The sequence below is a fragment of the Vanessa cardui genome, chromosome 20 (genome assembly GCF_905220365.1).
Source record: "Vanessa cardui chromosome 20, ilVanCard2.1, whole genome shotgun sequence".
Lineage (NCBI taxonomy): Eukaryota > Metazoa > Arthropoda > Insecta > Lepidoptera > Nymphalidae > Vanessa > Vanessa cardui.
The window spans coordinates 218,734-236,660 of NC_061142.1; the positions used below are offsets into that span (position 1 = coordinate 218,734).

General features: G+C 40.3%; 1 protein-coding gene across 3 annotated transcripts; it reads right to left on the reverse strand.

Moving 5' to 3' along the window:
* Positions 1-595: 595 nt before the first annotated feature.
* On the reverse strand, positions 596-17,381 carry LOC124538611 (protein kinase C). 3 transcript variants are annotated; one of them, XM_047115726.1, is made up of 18 exons: positions 17,115-17,381; positions 16,810-16,942; positions 16,621-16,735; positions 15,112-15,172; positions 14,203-14,377; positions 14,078-14,109; positions 13,636-13,706; positions 12,099-12,249; positions 11,891-12,027; positions 11,728-11,809; positions 11,059-11,121; positions 10,405-10,470; positions 9,747-10,256; positions 9,617-9,669; positions 8,876-9,062; positions 7,413-7,549; positions 6,938-7,036; positions 596-6,856 (listed from the first exon to the last, which is right to left on the reverse strand). In XM_047115726.1, the coding sequence occupies exons 1-18, from the start codon at positions 17,209-17,211 to the stop codon at positions 6,794-6,796; spliced, it is 2,232 nt and encodes a 743-aa protein (XP_046971682.1). In that variant the 5' UTR covers positions 17,212-17,381; the 3' UTR covers positions 596-6,793. The 3 variants fall into 3 exon arrangements, with proteins under 3 accessions (XP_046971682.1, XP_046971683.1, XP_046971684.1); XM_047115727.1 differs by lacking the exon at positions 10,405-10,470; XM_047115728.1 differs by lacking the exons at positions 10,405-10,470; positions 11,059-11,121.
* Positions 17,382-17,927: the final 546 nt, after the last annotated feature.

Consider the following 17,927-nt stretch of genomic DNA (forward strand, 5'->3'; position numbering starts at 1 on the left):
ATTTGGAAGTGCCTTCTTTAAAATTAAAACTTTTTAATGATACCAAAACCAGCCAGATACAAATGGTATAGCCAAAGAGATTTTATTACAAGTTCATACATACTATATGCGAAAAGACTTTTTCCCCAACCTAATATTATTGGGGTTCCTTGACATTTTTTATTCCCGGCCCCAAATGTTCATTTGTTTTGGTGCTACTATTTCCTTATTGTGGTAGCCAGTTGCTCTTGAAAGTAATGTTCTTAGTGATAAAATGGATTCCTAGGTTTATCGGGATGGTATAACCTGCCTCCTAGGCCTGCCAATATGCACTGAAAGATTAACAGTTAAGTGGGTAAAAATGGGGATAGAATAGAAGTGATAGATATAAAAATATATCTAGTTAAAGTCAAAGGGTATAAAATATTGGATAAATAAAATTCAGGATCGTTTTGCAGTTATAACATATAGAAAATTGGCTACTAGACCACTTTAACATTTCTTATTGTGTGGATTTAATAAGGCATTGTGGTGTGAAGCTTATTGCATCAATCATTTTATCAGACGCGTCGCCCCGTGCGTCGGTCAAACTCCAACCGAAATGAATCGACATGTATTATCTATTTTCATTGATTTAATAGACATGTAGGATTACATATACATATTTTATTTCATCATAAAACTATATTATATGTATTAATTTATTCAGCTACTGTGTTCTATTGTGATCAGTGAACATACAACAAATATATATATAACCGGGAGGGTCGCCCCCTCCGCTCTCACATTCTCGTGTTAGCTACAATTAATTAACACAACATACAGTTAATACACGCGAGATACACTTTGGTACGGTTAGAAACACAATACACAGCGACGGCGTGGCTCCAGCACGCTCGCCGGTCTAAACAGGAGATTCCGAACGAATAGGCTGAGACCGCAAAGTACATCTCGCGTACAAAGCTTCGATTACTCTATACACATTTGAATAACGAATGGCAAGTCAACTAAGAACAATTGAAGGCTTTAAGCCGCTACGTTTGTACAATATTACTCATTCTTTGGCTAAAACACCTCTGGGAAGCGTAAAATATATTTCATTATAAACATTTTAAAAAATTTGAGTACAAAATAACATACACCGATCATTCAAAATGTCGACGGCACAACGGAGAGAATAGAATTCTGAAATTATAACTCACTAAATAAGATCGCTTCATTTCATATAATTATCTTAAATATAACATTCGGACAAAATATATAACTATATAAATATTATGCAAATAATTAATTATCGGACGCGTCCGCACGGGACAGCTCCGCTCGCGCGGCATAGAGTTGTACTATTTTATATTCGAATATTCATTTTAAGCGCGACAGTAGATCTCGTGCAATAATAATTCTCTAAACATCTCGGCGATACAAAGCAGTATTATTACGTCACGTCCTTTATATGGCACAGTAAAATAAAATTATAAAAAATATAGCATAAAATTTACAAATTATAGTAGACCCCCTTCGGCTTGGTGGGCACGTTAAGTACTAAAATTAAAACTAAATATTATGCGATTCACATCTGACTTAGTACACGTCACTAGGATTAAAGGTTGAATATAATCTGTGGTTTTTAAAACAGTAACAGATATCTTAACATATATGATTAGAATAAAAATGTATTACTAAAGCTCAATGTTTTCAATAATCTCAATACACAAGAAAATTAAAAACTATAAAATTAATAAAAAATAAGTAACAAAAAAAAAAAAGATTAATTACAAGATTTCGAGGTCAGGAACGTTTGGCACAATCTCAGTTGACAGTAAGTGTGTGTATATCGCAGTCGTTGCCCGGGACTTCATCCGTCCTGTTTCCTTGGACAACATGGCCTTACTTTCGTTGGTTAAAGTTTAAAACGATCAAAACCGAAGTAGACATTCCCGAGGGGCAGAGTTACGGACAAAAAAAATAACCTCAATAGTTAAAAACGAGTGACACGAGATACGAACGACACGAGTGATTATTACGGAATTAGTCTAACACGAAATAATTTAACGACAAAGTTGGACTGGAAGAGACTTGTGAGAGTAGTCTATGCGACCTCACTACCGACACTACGAATACTCTGTCCGGTTACTACATCCAAGAAACGAATTTTTCTACGAAGAGCGTTCAAATAAAATCTACGGGACCCAAAAAAGTACAGGAATGACTTTAACGCCTTGTTCTTCTCAACTCGAAAACGATTCGATAAATATAGGAACCGGGCACTCGTGGACCGAGACGTTTTACATGTTCTAGAAATAAAATTAACCAATCATAATTGAGATTTGAAAACAGTCAACGATCTTGATAATTGGACCAATAGGATCCCGCACTGGTGTATCACATTGGCGACCATTTTGAACTTATTTAAATGTACTAATTTGAAAAGACTCAACTCTCTATCCATCTCTATCGCACACATGAGACTATATCCAGTCCGATCAAATTAGTCCAGTGATTTTGACACGGAATTGTTCCTCCACAGAATACAATGTGAACTTCCTTGGGGCATTGCAGTCCGCAGGGAGTTACACAAATGCTTGGTAACGTTTTGTGCGCCAAACTTTAACATAACTTACTTTATAATTAAATAATTTTAGCGAACCACCTCGTGGACGGTCGATATTTGTAAAAAATAAATTGCTTCATAACAACTATTTAGCTTCTAAAGCAAGATAAAAAATAATTGGTAACTTTTGTGTCGTCAACACGCTTTTGGTGTCAAGATTCTATAAGTAGCAAGCTTTCAACAAAAATTGTGAACTTTTGTGACTTTCAAATATATTTTTTAACAATTATAAACACAGAAATTGCCAACAATTTTAGTAGAAACGCAGTGTTAAACAATCCTTATTCATAAAAATAATTTAAACATAGATTCACTGAATATGTTTTGTCTTATTTATCCTAATGGCATTTCTAGTACAAAAGAAAGAGACAACGATTATTTCAGTTACATGCGACGAGTTAACATTCAAGTGATAATATTTGCCTTACTATTAGTTAAATACAACATTTGGTAAAAATATAAATCATAAAATGCACTATACTTTGATATTATCCGTTTGCATAATATTCGGTAAAATTTTAAAAACATTTCTAAACATATAAAACAATTTGAAATTCAATAATACTTAACAATAAAAACACATGTCCAACAAAAGAACGGAAGCTAAAACAACTTCCCACGTTTTGTATGATCTTTGCAAAAACCGATTCAATACAAAGAGAAACACAATATTTTGATTAATAATGTATAAAAATATTTATCTAAAAGCGGGCCGTTTCCATTCGGACGTAAAAACAACGAATTCGTAATACAATTGCGAATACTAAAATTATTACGTAATACACGGTGTGCGCGAAATTATAACCATCAAAATTGTTCTACTTAAACAGCTATTAATACTTGTTAATACTAAACAAAGAAAGGATCAATACGAACGGAAATACTATAAAGTGTAAAAGAAAACTAGAACAAATGTCTCATACAAACAATCGGTCGGAATCTACGCGCCTGCACTCGGCGGCCTGGCTTGCTGTGAATTCCTTACCCGCCTTATTTAAATAACGAGTGCGAAATATCCCACCGACAAGTAAACCATTCCGCTAAAGTAACATACATCGCTCCGTGTAAAATTAATACGTTACATGCTTTGTTATAAACTATCCACACATTTCTCCCTAACGTGGGACCGCCCACGCTGTCAGCTATCGGGTGACGTCACACGCGTCACCCGTTGAGTAGGACCGTTCTTTACCGAATCGTACAATTTTACAATTAAATGAACTGTTAGTATTTATATTACTTCCGACATTTATCGACGAACGCTCGACATGTGATGGCGCACGTAATCGCCCAACAGTAATAAATAAACAAAAGAACGTACGTCCTCTCAAAAAATTGTCGAGCGCTCCTCGACAAATGACTGACGCAAAACCGGAGTAGTTAATATTAATAAAGATAATCTTAAGGCGATTTTTAAATTTTAAAACTCTTTCATTTACATTACGCACGCACACAGACAATATTCAAATTTCGAGCAGTCAAACGTCAAAATCAATGATGGCGGTCGACTGCAACGATTACTTTGGAACACGCTGTAGGCTCCGACTCCGACCCGGTGACGTATCGCTATCAATATCGCTAACCCTATGCTAAGTTTACATACAACTGTGCACGACCCGGCTCACTGGCGCGCCGGCGTAGTGCTGCGCGACTGCGGGACTAGCTAAGGCTGAAACGGAATACGATCCTAAATAATCCGAGTGGGATACACCTATATATTTATATGTAATTAATTACTGTTCATTATCTCTAGTAACGTAAGGCAAAATGTACACGATTTATTGGTCGGTCGAATGCAGATGCGCCTCGCAACACTACGCTCTCGCGGCACCGGGTTAAAATATACTCGAATAAACACATTACATAGCTAACGCTAATTTATATTAGTACGGCTCACATAGATAACTGAATACCACACGAACACTGACAATAAATACGCAGAAATGAAATCGAACCGCGACGCGAGGACGTCGGGACATCCTCTGTATTATATAATATATCGATTGATTTTGCATACAGAGATTTATGATTTATATTTATTTATAATACACACTAACGCCTACATAAAGCATCGATTTTGTGCTCCGCGCTGCTCTCGACGTACATATAATATAAACGCACAAAATAATAACAACTACGGCCCGAATCGAGCTCAACTTATAGTAACCTTTGGTATCGGTGTTAAAACTATAAATAATACTACGCCAGCGTCGTGGTGCGCGACCACGTATCTACGACGGAAAATTTCAACACGAATATATTTTGAATTTTCCAAACGACTCACTCGAAAATCTCACCGGCCGGCGCTTCGACCATTCAAAAATATAGTTTCGTCCATGTCACTAGTAGAATCTCTATATTTTATATTACAATTTTAGATACACGACGATCTACAGTTTATCGATATCACAGTAAAATAACAATATCGATATAACGGAAGCAACACCGGTGTAGAATATTAAATATCCAATGTAATTACTTCAACACTGGGCACTATAGTAATTTAAAAATTGGGGTCGCTATTAAATAATAATAATAGTATTAACAAAGAGATAAATTTAGATACTATGACTAGCATTGTATTTTCGCAAACGCACGAATATTTATATACAGAAAATTCAAAATATAATCTCATAAACGAATATAATATACTCAGGCAGAGTGAACGTCAGTTCAATATACTTTGTACTCTTAGTACCAGAAATAAATACACAGACGCCTAACATAAAACAATATAGGAAAACTCGATCGAGTTCATGAATAACAATCGCGTTTTGGCAACAGATCGAGCCAGACGACATCGATTCCGAAGTTATAAAACTGGTAGTGAAATCGATTAGTATCAGACCGTGCGAGTCGAGACTTCGATTTCGAGTCCCGCACTGGGACCGCTACGACACTAGAGTGACATCAACACGACAGTTAAAATTCTCTAACATCATCAAAACTTACCGTAGTAAAGCACCTCGAACAAGGTTAATCTCGCGAGATTTAAAAAACCTAAGCTAGTGACGACGCACTCGCCGAGCGACTCCTGGGGTTTGCTCGAGCGAGCCGCCCGCGGGGACGTCCAGACTCGTCACGGGACTCCTCACGGGACGAGCGGCAGACGCCCCCATCGCTACTTAAAGTTATACTCTCTCAACGACTAGTGTAATCCATTCAAGTAATTAAATATTTCCACGAGATAGTATAGTAATGTACATGTTTCATATATTACACAAGCTGAGTCGGGACTCCGCAGTCCCGGCGGCCGGGCCGCTCCCGCGTCGCCGTATGAGGTAATCGTTTATACTAATCTACTGACGGGACCACATTTTTGCATGAAATTACATCGCAGTGAGGTATTCGGTGAAGTCAGGCGCCATCGACATCGGGAACGTGCGATGTCGTTCCGTCGGTGGAGATGTGAGGATACATTATCTGTCATTATTGCTATCTCTTTCGATCCCCCGCCTCAGAAAGAGATGGCAACGTTTTGGGTCCTAGTTTAAAAACATCGACACAAATACGACGATCTAGCTTTAGCCTAGCGTTGAAACTATAAGTGAGCGACGTCGCTGGGCCGGTGCGCGACGCAAACGACCGAATACCCCATCGCAACGATAACCTACGGAACTAAGGTTGTAGTCATTACATGTATCGGAGCAGCCTCACGACGTGACTACTGCCGCTATCGCTACATCGAGTAACACTTCGGTAAAACTTACACGCGACGTGTTGGATACTTCACGATCACTGACAATTCTATTTAACATGATAATCGTACCGTTGATCCATATTTATTGCAATCCTTATAACGCTTTAGGCCACAGTCGCTTACATATTCTTAATGATCCATATCGTAAAAAACATATTTGTTGCAGGTAATATTTTACTTCGTAATGGAGACCGACATTTTTTCTTCTTAATATAAATAATAGTTTGATCGTAGTTTCGAAACGGATGGTTCCAAAATCGTACGAGTTCACAAATGAAGCCGGCGACTTCGCAGCGACGACGTTGCCGCAGGAACGGGGTACATTCTCGAGAATATCAACATATATCCGCAGAATATATTTACAAACGCAGTCGTCTAAAAAACAAGTATCACGGACGAGGTCGACCGATACTTCGTGACTAGAGTCGTCACCGGAACGTTAAATAGAACTGTCACACGGGGGCGCGCGGGGGCGGCGCGGGCGGCGCGGGCGGCGCGGCGGCTCAGGGCTGCGCCGGCGCGGGGTTGAAGTCCTTGTTGACGAACGAGAAGCCCTTGAACTCCTCCTGCAACACGAGACCACGGGTCAGCGGGGCGCGGCCGGGCGGGGGGGGTCAGTGGGGGGCAGGGGGGGCAGGGGGGCGCACCTGGTTGATGGCGCGCAGCACGTCGGGCGGCACGGGCGTCAGGCCGGGCTCCTCCTTAGTGAACTCCGCATCGAAGTTAGCCGCCTCGCGCTTGCTCTTCTGTGGAGGGATTAGCGACAACGGTGAGCATCCACTTGAATACCCTCTACTGACTATAGTCTGTTCGCGTTAAGAATGCAGTGAGTTGTCATTGTTTACCGGCCCCTTTGACCAATCAAATCTTTTCAAATTACAAAGTCAAATTCACATTGAACAGGTAAAGACATAAGTTCGAACGTGATGGTTGTGGATTTAATTAATTATTAACTGATATTTAAAAAAATGACAAAAACAATGACAACTTACTGCATTCTTAACGCGAACAGACTATAGTCGAAGACAAGCATCAAGCAACTAGCAAAACGAAGTACTTAATCACACAGACGTGTCAGGATGTTGGCAAGCATTCAATAATCAATCAGAATAAACGAGTGACCTTGGGGCGGAAGGGCGGGCGCAGGCGGCGCTGCGCCAGCGCGTCCCAGTCCACGTCGCGGAAGAAGGCGTGCGCGCGGATGCCGCCCGCGCCGCCCTGCACGCCCAGCCGCCGCGACGGGTTCTTCGTCATGAAGCCTGCGAACACACTCTGCCATTAGCGGTGGCCATACACGTTAGGGTTTGCAGTATGGTTATGACCGCACATTCTTAACCAACATGCAAACCCTAGCATGTATGTTATAAAACTGTACAGTTATCGGTGCATGTACATGCAACCTAACGAATATCAAAAAATATATTTTTTGCCGCTCGGTTACGTTTGCGCGCATGCATAGCCGAGCGTGTGTGGCGCCCGCTCGTGCTTGCAAGTGCAGTTTTCTCAGTATCCTATAGTCAGTGGCAGTGGAAGGTCGCGCGCGCTCACCATCACGTTGAAATTCAAAATGGCGAGTCGCAAGCGCAACGCCATACTAGAAGAATTTATTGCTATCTACCAATCCGAACCTTGTCTTTGGCGCGTAAAGTGCAAAGATTATCACAACAGAGACAAAAGATCGGCAGCGTACGGTAAATTGATAAATAAGCTAAAGGAATTGGAACCTACAACTACAAAAGACGATGTCGTTAGAAAAATTAACGTCCTACAAAACACCGTCAAACAGCTGCAACTATTTATGATTGAGGGTTTCTTGAAAATTGTACATGCATACCCTAACGTGTATGTGCTTTATGTCACTAGGGTTTGCATGTCGGTTAAGCATGTACGGTTATAACCATACTGCAAACCCTAACGTGTATGGCCACCATTAGCGGTGCGCTAGGGTGGGGCGCCGCGTTGTTACTTAAAGAAAAATCAAAAACTAACAAAAGCAATGAGGATACTTCATTGCCACCGACGAGCCATTAGTCGATGGACCGCGAGATTCGATCCTTTAGCAATTTTCGCAAATGGTTTGCACAATTTCGTCTTGTTGGAGCGATTTTCCGTTCCAACTCGAACCTTTAGGAACCGAGATGCGTCTGCCACAAGTGTTCGATACGATTTAACTCCAAAGATTGGGAGGCGTACTTTTCCGTTCTGAGAAATATTTTTTGCAAGACGCGGATGTTTTGTGTCGTTGCTGTTTTGCTGAAAATTCCAGCCCCGAGGCAATTTTTTTGTGGCAAAAGGAACCATATGGTGTAACAGAATGTTCTAATAAATTTTCAAGAAAACTACTTTCCCTTTGTGGTATTGGTTTTACACTAGCATGCATAAAAATGTCTATTCTGTGTTCGAAATAGAAAACCGCGATGAGTGGTGGTCCGATACTTTTGCACATCGATGAAAGTGATTTCACATAGTACATGCAAAATAGCCGTGTAGCTTCTAACTACCTTACATATTTTAGACAATGGACGAGTGGAAGAATAACATTTATTTTATTCTAATCGAAAACCCCAAGTTGAGGGGCGACGCACCCTTGAGTATGGAGACGGCGTCCTTGGAGAGCCACACGGGGTAGAGCACGTCGTCGTGCAGGATGGACTCGAACAGGTCGTCCTCGTTGTCGGCCTCGAAGGGCGGCTGCCCCGCCAGCATCTCGTACAGCAGCACGCCCAGCGCCCACCAGTCCACCGACGGGCCGTACTCCAGCTCCTGCAGGATCTGCGGACGCGGACGCATCTGTCTTCACACACTACACTCGTCGTGTAACTCTCCATGCCGACTGACGAGCGACGTTCAGCAATAATGTATATAATATATAATAGTGTTTCATAATGCCATCTTAGGTTCTTTTGCACATTTGATATATGGTTCCACTTTTTCCATCAACCCGCACTAGAGCAGCGTGGGGAAATATGCTCCTCAAAGGGCTAAGGCCGTAGACCAGCAGTGGGTCATTTACAGGCTGTCAATGTGTACACAGTACTAGTATAAAATATTACTACAGTAATTACTATAGTCATATTTTATAGTCTTAATTTTGAGCCCATATTCCTTCAGGCATAAGGAACTTGATATAATATTCATAATAATGACAGATTGAATGGAAAAAGTGGCTGAGAAGGCACAGACACGGAAAATTAAATATAACTAGTAGTAGCCAACCCTCGCCTCAAGGCGGTCGCATCTAATACAAAACTCACTCTCACCTGAAGTTTACAATGCGTATTAATTAATAATCCTCAGAAGTCATTAAAACTACGCTACGGGCTCACCTCCGGCGCTATGTAATCCGGAGTCCCGCAGAACGTCGTGGTGGTCGCGCCGTCTGGAAAACAAGACGCCAGGTTAGAGCGGGTGGGGCGAGTGGGGGCGGCGAGTGGGGCGGCGAGTGGGGGTACGCACCCAGGATGCCCTCCTTGCACATGCCGAAGTCGGCCAGCTTGCAGTGGCCGTCGCTGTCGAGCAGGATGTTGTCGAGCTTGAGGTCGCGGTAGATGACGCCGTGCGCGTGCAGGAAGGTGAGCGCCAGCGTGACCTCGGCGGCGTAGAAGCGCGCGCGCGGCTCGTCGAACTTGCGCGCGCGCTGGATCTGGAACATGAGGTCGCCGCCGTCCACGTACTCCATCACGAAGAACAGGCGCTCCGGCGTCTGGAAGGCGCAGTGCAGCGCCGTGAGGAACGGGTGCCGCGCCGCCAGCGCCAGCACGCGCCGCTCCGTCAGCGTGCACTCCACGTCGTCGTCCTGGATGATGGCGTCCTTCTTCAGCACCTTCACGGCGTACACCTCGTCCGTGCCCTTCTTCTCGGCCAGCATCACCTTGCCGAACGAGCCCTTGCCGAGCACCTTGATGAAGTGGAAGTCCGCCAGCGACACCTTGTGGCCGCCCTCGCCCCCCGCCTCGCCGTCGCCGCCTGCGGACACGCGCGCTCAGTCTCGCCCGTTACATTACAGGATATGCGAGAGGTCTGATATGCTTTTTTTAGGATTAGAGACCAAATAAACTAAAAGACATAATTACGATTGTCGAGGGCTTTCGTTCAATTGAAATGAATATAGAACCTTGGCCACTAAATATGTCCTGCAGGTCGTCCCAGTGCGAGCGCCACGGCGGCTCCTGCTTCGAACCTAGGTTTAGAGTTAGACGAGTGAATTTGTGCAACAAAACGTAACGCAACAGAACAGCGTGCGAGTTCGTTAGCAATACCGTTAGCGAGGAGATGCGAGCTACGTTATTATTGAATTATTTTATTCAAATCAAAAACTTCATTAATTAATCTTTTTCGTTTCTATGCATATTCGAGATTTAATATAATGTGAAGCTACCGTCTGTTTAGATTGAAAAATATTATAAAAACTTTTCAACCAAATAAATTACACAAGTGTGTTACTTTAAGGCAATTGAATACCAACAGTCAAATTATATCGATATTTAATAAAGAACCGTTAAATTTAATAGGTAAATATACGTATATATTTTCACGAACATACAATATAATATATTAATGATATTATTTGGGTTAATTTATATTACTCTATTATATTTGTAAAAAACAACATCAAACATCAAGTCATTCATTTGTTACGTTTCGATGCGACGCTCGAAGTTCTTTATTCCAATATTGCTAACAAACGCACAGCAACAAGCAACAACAATAACAGAAATGAAAAAGCAACACCCATCCACCGGAAGCCCTTATGTAACGGAATAGAAACCTTCGTAGCACGTGAATATTTCCTGGAGCTCGGCCCAGTGCGAGCCCCACAGCGCGCCCGCACCTGCGCGCACACCACATGAGACACTAATGGAGGCTCACGCTACATGACCCATTAGTCGATTCGAGGACAGGAAATACAATATTTTGTACATATTTGACGTGCCTCGCTGGATCACTAATATTTATTTACTAATGGCTTTTAGAAGATGGGTATCTATGTCAAATATTTTGTGCCTCGAAGCACAACACGCCGTCAATCCAGCGCCGGCTCAGACCGGAACACCTCGAGTGCGTGGGAGCCTCTAGTGTGACATTTGCCGAAAAGATCGGAATCAGTGGGACATTGCTTTTAATTCGATATTAAATTCAGCATATAAAGTTAATTCAAATTTTTTCGCGTGAAATGGCACTATTATGAAATATTAAAATAAAACTTGAGACCATGTAAACTATAATTAAATATAGTAATTTAAATGCAATAATGATGTCCAAAATATTAAATTGGCAAAGTGTATATTGATGCTTAAAGAATTAAAAAGTAAGTCATCGCTAACACCATCAGCTAACACTTTCTTCAAATTATAAATGTAAAGGGAAGATCAGCTCTAGAGTGGAAACATGTTGGAGGGCAGACAAGAATGCTGCACTACATAAGCGTGCAACTCACTTTTGTCGTCGTGTTTGTCGGAGTCCTTGCCCTCGTCGGAGGCCAGCTCCGGCGGGCCCTCCATCTGCGGTGTGTTTAAGTACTGTAACAGAGACGAGCGGCACGACTGAGTACGATGAAATTAAAACATTACAGATTCAAGGGCGGCGCAGGCGGGACTCACCTTGGAGGCCTTGGGGCGCGGGTGCTTGTCGGGCGACACGCCGATCTCGTGCAGGATGACGGCCATGCGCTTGGTGTTGATGCCGCAGTTGTTGGCCACGTTCTTCTGGCAGCGCTTGTGCACGTTCATCGAGCACACTGAGCACACAAACCGACGCATGTAGTCGACGCGACCTCGGTGAGGGTGTGTGTGTGAGGGTGTGGCGTACCTTCGCACTGCAGGCCCTGCTTGATGAGTCCGTAGAGCAGCGAGCCGCAGTGGTCGCAGAAGGTGAAGCGCTTGTAGGAGTGCACGACGAAGCGGTGCGGCACGTTGACGTTGAAGCGCTGCCCGCCCGACACGTCCACGTCGCCCAGCTGCTGCGGACCAACACACTACACGACCGCTCCGCGCACCCGCAATGGGCCCCGGATAAAACGTTTTACCCGGGGCCCATTGCGTAGTTTAATAAATGAGAAGTTTTTACCCTACCCAATGTTAGAAAGCAAGATTATAATATCTTTAAGCGGTGGCCGGCTTGATGTAGCCGATACGACGGTGTTCTTGGGAATAGAATTGGATTCCAGACTTCAGTGGAGTCCCCATTTATGATCCCTAGCAGGAAGACTCAGCTCATACATTGACCGCAGCATACGCGGTTAGAAAAGTTAGACAACTAACTGATATTGATACCGCTCGTTCCGTTTATTTTGGTTATTTTCACAGTATTATGTCATATGGCATATTACTTTGGGGTAACGCTGCAGACATTGAATCCGTCTTTATTTTAGAAAAGAGAGCAATCCGGTCTATTTATAATCTTGGAGCTACTCACTCACTCACTCACTGTTGCGTCGCAATATATTTACAACAATATCATGTATATTACACAGTAACATTGATCACTTTGATAACACATGATAAGCTTATAACGCCAAATTTCCGACTCCACAAAGTCAATAAATCTTTCTTGGGGTAAGATATTCATTTCTATAATAAAATTCCGCAGACATTCTTAACTTTGCGTCTTCGTAAATTCAAATCCTTTATAAAAAAATACATTACTCTCGATACAAGATTTTGTAGATGATAAAAAAGCGAATTAATACCTGTCGACTTCCACGCAGGATATATTAATTTAAATAATTGTATTAACTAACATGACTTTGTATTTTTCAAACGTTGAAAAAGAGTAACTACTGAGTTTCTTGCCGGTTTTTCTTGGTAGAATCTACTTTTCGAACCAAAAGTGCTTGTAAAAGGCCACTTGAATAAATTTTATTTTGATTTTATCTTTCATATTTATATTTCAAATATAAATATGACCAGAATTTTTTTCCGTAAATTCGTTGACTGATTATAAAATTCAGTCAACTCGTCTACCTAATATTTTTGATTTAGTTTCGATAACATATCAAACGGAAATTCTTCGAAAACGCATTCTTGAGCATCATAGATTATATATTCAAGCTCACCAATGACGTCACGTCAATTCGATGACAAGTATTTTCTTTGGGTTTCCTCTCGTGGTTGGAATATGGTATAATTTGACTCATTGCCATTCGCTGGTCGGTGGTAGCTGATTACGCAAGGCCAGATGAATTCATCTATCTTAGAGCAGCGCTTAACTTTTGTATGTTTAATCAATTATTCATGAACAAGTAATCAGATTCTAAATCAGATACATTATTCATAGAAGCCTGTGTCATGAAACACATGAGAAACATTTTAAGTCATGTCAGAAGCGACATTTAAAACCAACAAACCTCTTCCTTCATCCCGGGACATTTGGTGACGACGGACGAATGGCACCGCTTGTGTACGACGCAAGTACAAACTGCACAAAAATATTACATTGGCCTTACTGAAAAATTCCTTTGTTGATTTGTTGATAATTGATGTTTATAAGAACATACTGAATTAAAAAATATATTCATGTTAATGTATACTTTTTTGAAACGCCGATTAAATGCGACAACTGACAACGCGGAATTGTTATTGGTTGATGACAGCTGACGCATAAGACTAACGAGCGTTCACTATTTTGTAACTTTGATCGGCGTTTCAGAAAGTGGACGTTGTAATGAAACCAATATATCGGAATGATATATATCAAACTTATAGGAAATTAGTTTTTACTACAAGAGTCAAAATGATCCAAACGAAGGCTGAGTAATTAAGAAATGAAAACTGTTAAGTGATACATACCTTGACACTGGTATCCTTGTTTCCCGATACCCCTGGAAAATTCAAACAACATTTGTAAATAAACTCTCGACGAAAATAGGTTAGAAACAATACTGTAAGTCTGCGAGCGGACTCGGCGCGCTCACCAGATGAACTCGCGGCAGTGGCTGCAGAAGGTGGGCTGGCGCAGGAAGGTGGCCATGAACTTGTGGCCGTTGACCTGGTGCACGCGGCGCCGCATGGCCCCGCGCCGCCGCGCGAACCCCGCGCCCTCCTTGAACTCGCGCCCCCGCGCCGCGCGCGCGCCCGTCGCCGCCGCCACTGCACACACACACACACACTACAGTCGCTGCCGGGAACTCAAACTCAAACTCAAACTCAAATTCCTTTATTCAATATAAAAGCATTACACTTACTTATTGATTGTCAAATAAACACTACCACCGGTTCGGAAAAAGGAACCTGACCTGAGAAGAACCGGCGAAAGAAACTCAGCGGGTCTTTTTTTTCTGTTATTTTTTTTTTGTCAAATTTATAAAGTACATAGTAGTATATGATTAGAAATAGCCAGGAGGCGATCGTTTCATTCCCAAGGTGTGCTATCAAACATAAACTCGCTAATTGTATAGTAACCTTTTGCACACAAGCGTTCCTTAACAATTTTTTTAAATTTGGCAACAGAAGCATTTTGAACGCTTTCTGGGATCCTGTTGTAGAAGCGTATACATTGCCCCACAAAAGAGTTACTGACTCTATGCAGTCGAGTAACAGGAGACCATAGTACCCAAGAAAAGCTCGTTATAGTATCAGTGTCGATAAATGGCTTTCATTTTTTTAAACTATCCACCATACTGCCACCTGATTGTTAGTACGGAGATATAAAGAAATATTTACGATGCACTGCTGCCCTTGAGACCTAAGATGTTATGACGGTGTTATTCTGGCTCACTCGCCCTTCAGACCAGAACACACGAATACTACGTGTTGCTGCTTAGTGACAGTATATGTAATCAGACAAAGCACACACAAAGGTAAACAAGTACTACAGCACTGACCTTGAGAATTCCATTTCAGATCAATTTTCAGGTGTAATTTGCCCTGAGGTTCTAAGTCCACCTGAAAACAAGCACCATATGAAAACATATGAAGATTTTTATAAACTCTGTCTATGTGTAAAGAATTACTAATATAGACTTCAGAATTATTAATATACATATAAAATTGACACATAGTATATACAATTAAATACAAACAACTTTAAACTATTTAATTGACAAATCCTTGACTAAGCACATATCCCAGACGCTGCTATCACAAGTACCGTGTATAGTGAATCGGAAACACTTTCCTAACACCATTCAATGAAAGATGTTGCAGATTTCAAAGCAATTGTAAGCAACCAGCAAAGTTAAATGTTAACATACTTTTTTGTAATATTTTTTGAGTATGTCGATGGTTTTTCGAAAACTATAAATAAAATAAAATAATAATAATATTTTTTTTTTGTAGAATTTTCATATTTAATCAAGCTACAAATGTTGATTACAAAATTTATGATAAAATTATTCAAGAAATCATAAACACCTTAAAATTTTATGTTTACATTATTGACATTTTTAAATTACACTCAAAGTTTTTCTATTTTATTTAATTTTTTAAACTTTATTAAAAAATATTGAGTGATTTATTATGATTCAAGTGTCACTTTATTTTCAAACAATTAAAAATTAAATCTATAAAAATAAAATTTATTGTATGAATAATGTAGCACACAAAACATTAAATCAATTGTATGTGCATATATAGTTCCATGCAAGCTTAAAAAACCATGGATACAGTGGAGCAGCTATTGTAATGAGGACACTTAAGGTATTAACAAACACCTTATATGTGCAGGAAACTCACAAACAATTAATTATATAATGACACATTAATTGCATTATTTGCAAACCGTCTGTACATCATTGACAATATACATTTTCAAACAATAACACATCATAGAAGCCTTATGTCAACTGTGTATAAAACCTAAAACAATGACCTTGATACAAATAAAAACAACAGCAGGAAAACACTTTCACTTATGAATAATTTAATAAGATGAGGAAAATCCCCAACAGTAATGAGTCACACATCTTTCAAATGATGATTGTAGTATGAGCTAGTTAGATGATCAGTCCTGATAGAGGAAATATTTCATCCTTAATCGGGACTCATCACCTGCCAGACCTAGCAGTTAATTAGCAGAAATATGGTACTGGTTCTTCAGTTAATTTTTTTAACAAAACATCATACTAGTTTCAAGAAAAAAATCCATTTTGTCCATTTTATGTATATGTTAACCATTCACTCAGTATTCAATCAATATATGCATTGTTGTCGATTTGACATTTGATTGTTATCAATCTAATCAAAACAAACAAATTAATTTATGTATTATGTAGTATATGATAATGTTCTCTATAGTAATAAATCTTATTATAACATAGTATCTTAGATAAGATAAGCTTCTAGTAGTTCAGTTGTAACCTGAATTTGAATGGATCACTGAATTAAGTACTCACCCAGAAATCAGTTGCATCTTTCTCACGGTGCATCAAATCTTCAAAGGGAATAGTGCAGTTTGCAACAAAATCATCAGGGGGAATTGCAGCATCATGAAATACTGTGATGCCCAGGCTAAAATTCATAAATTAATTAATTAAAAACAAATCCGTTCATAAATCGCAATCGGGTATCCCACACCGACGTACCTTGTGACATTCTGAACCTCGTGTATGAATGTCTCATTCCACACTGGGTCAAACGTTTTCGGTTTGGTGCTCGACCGGTCTAGATGGTGCTCGTCGGCATCGATCGACACGTACGGATCTATTGGCTGGTCGTCTGCAAAGATAACTCGATATTTACAAATAATAGCAACACCCAATTCGGTAAACATGCAACGCCTATTTTATGCGCAAATTTTGTTTATATAAAATTGACACTTATCGTCATGTATTTTGATGTTTCGAGTTAAGGACCTTTGTGGGATATTTTATATTGTGGCTGGACTTACCTGGCTTTCCGAAGGTCATGTTGTGCCGTTTCTGAAAGTCGGTCGGCCTGAGGCCCGTCGCCTCACACACCTTCACACGCACCGTCCCGCTGAACATGGTGCAGCCGACCAACGAGCACTATCTCCGAGACCGCACCGCCACACTATCACTTCCACTTTTTAAAACCACTAAAAATCATTGAAGATGCTTCATAATTGGGATAGAAATAGAGACTTGACAGCGATGAGATCGGCCATGGATAGATTTACTTTCTCTATGGTAAATAATGAATTCATATTGGATATTGGATTCTGAAAAAACTTATTTTTGCTTGTGGTTTTATAAAGATAAATTATGCGCATAATGCGAAACTTATAAAAATTTAATAAACATTATTCAATACTTAGTAAGTGACATGATATCAAAATGAGTCGGTAGTTGTAAATTTTATTTTGTTCTTGTTTCATAATACGTAGTGTATTATGCTAGCTAGCTTATAACTTGTAAACTTGAATTTTGCATCTAGTATTTAGATAGTACATAGATGATGGTGAACGTCCATCCATCCGATCATTCTACAAGAATTTACAAGTCAGGCGAACAAATGGTCTCGTCCAATTCGTTTATTTCGAGCTTGAATGTTATGGGATATCGCATAATTTATTTATGAATAAAAGAAATCTAGGTACTAATGTGAACTTTCTTTATTTCGAAAATTCTATACAAACTACTTATTGTCGATGAGATATTATTAATTGAAATATTATACAATTTAGATTTAAATATATAAATTTAGCGTTTTACACTATTACTTTATTTTTTGATGGAGAAGG

Coding starts and splice junctions, on each gene's coding strand:
- LOC124538611 (XM_047115726.1), bottom strand. CDS start 17,211: ATGTTCAGCGGGACGGTGCGTGTGAAGGTGTGTGAGGCGACGGGCCTC. Junction 9,670..9,746: donor GTGCAAGGAGGGCATCCTGG/GTGCGTACCCCC, acceptor CTTGTTTTCCAG/ACGGCGCGACCACCACGACG. Junction 6,857..6,937: donor TGCTGCGCGCCATCAACCAG/GTGCGCCCCCCT, acceptor CTCGTGTTGCAG/GAGGAGTTCAAGGGCTTCTC.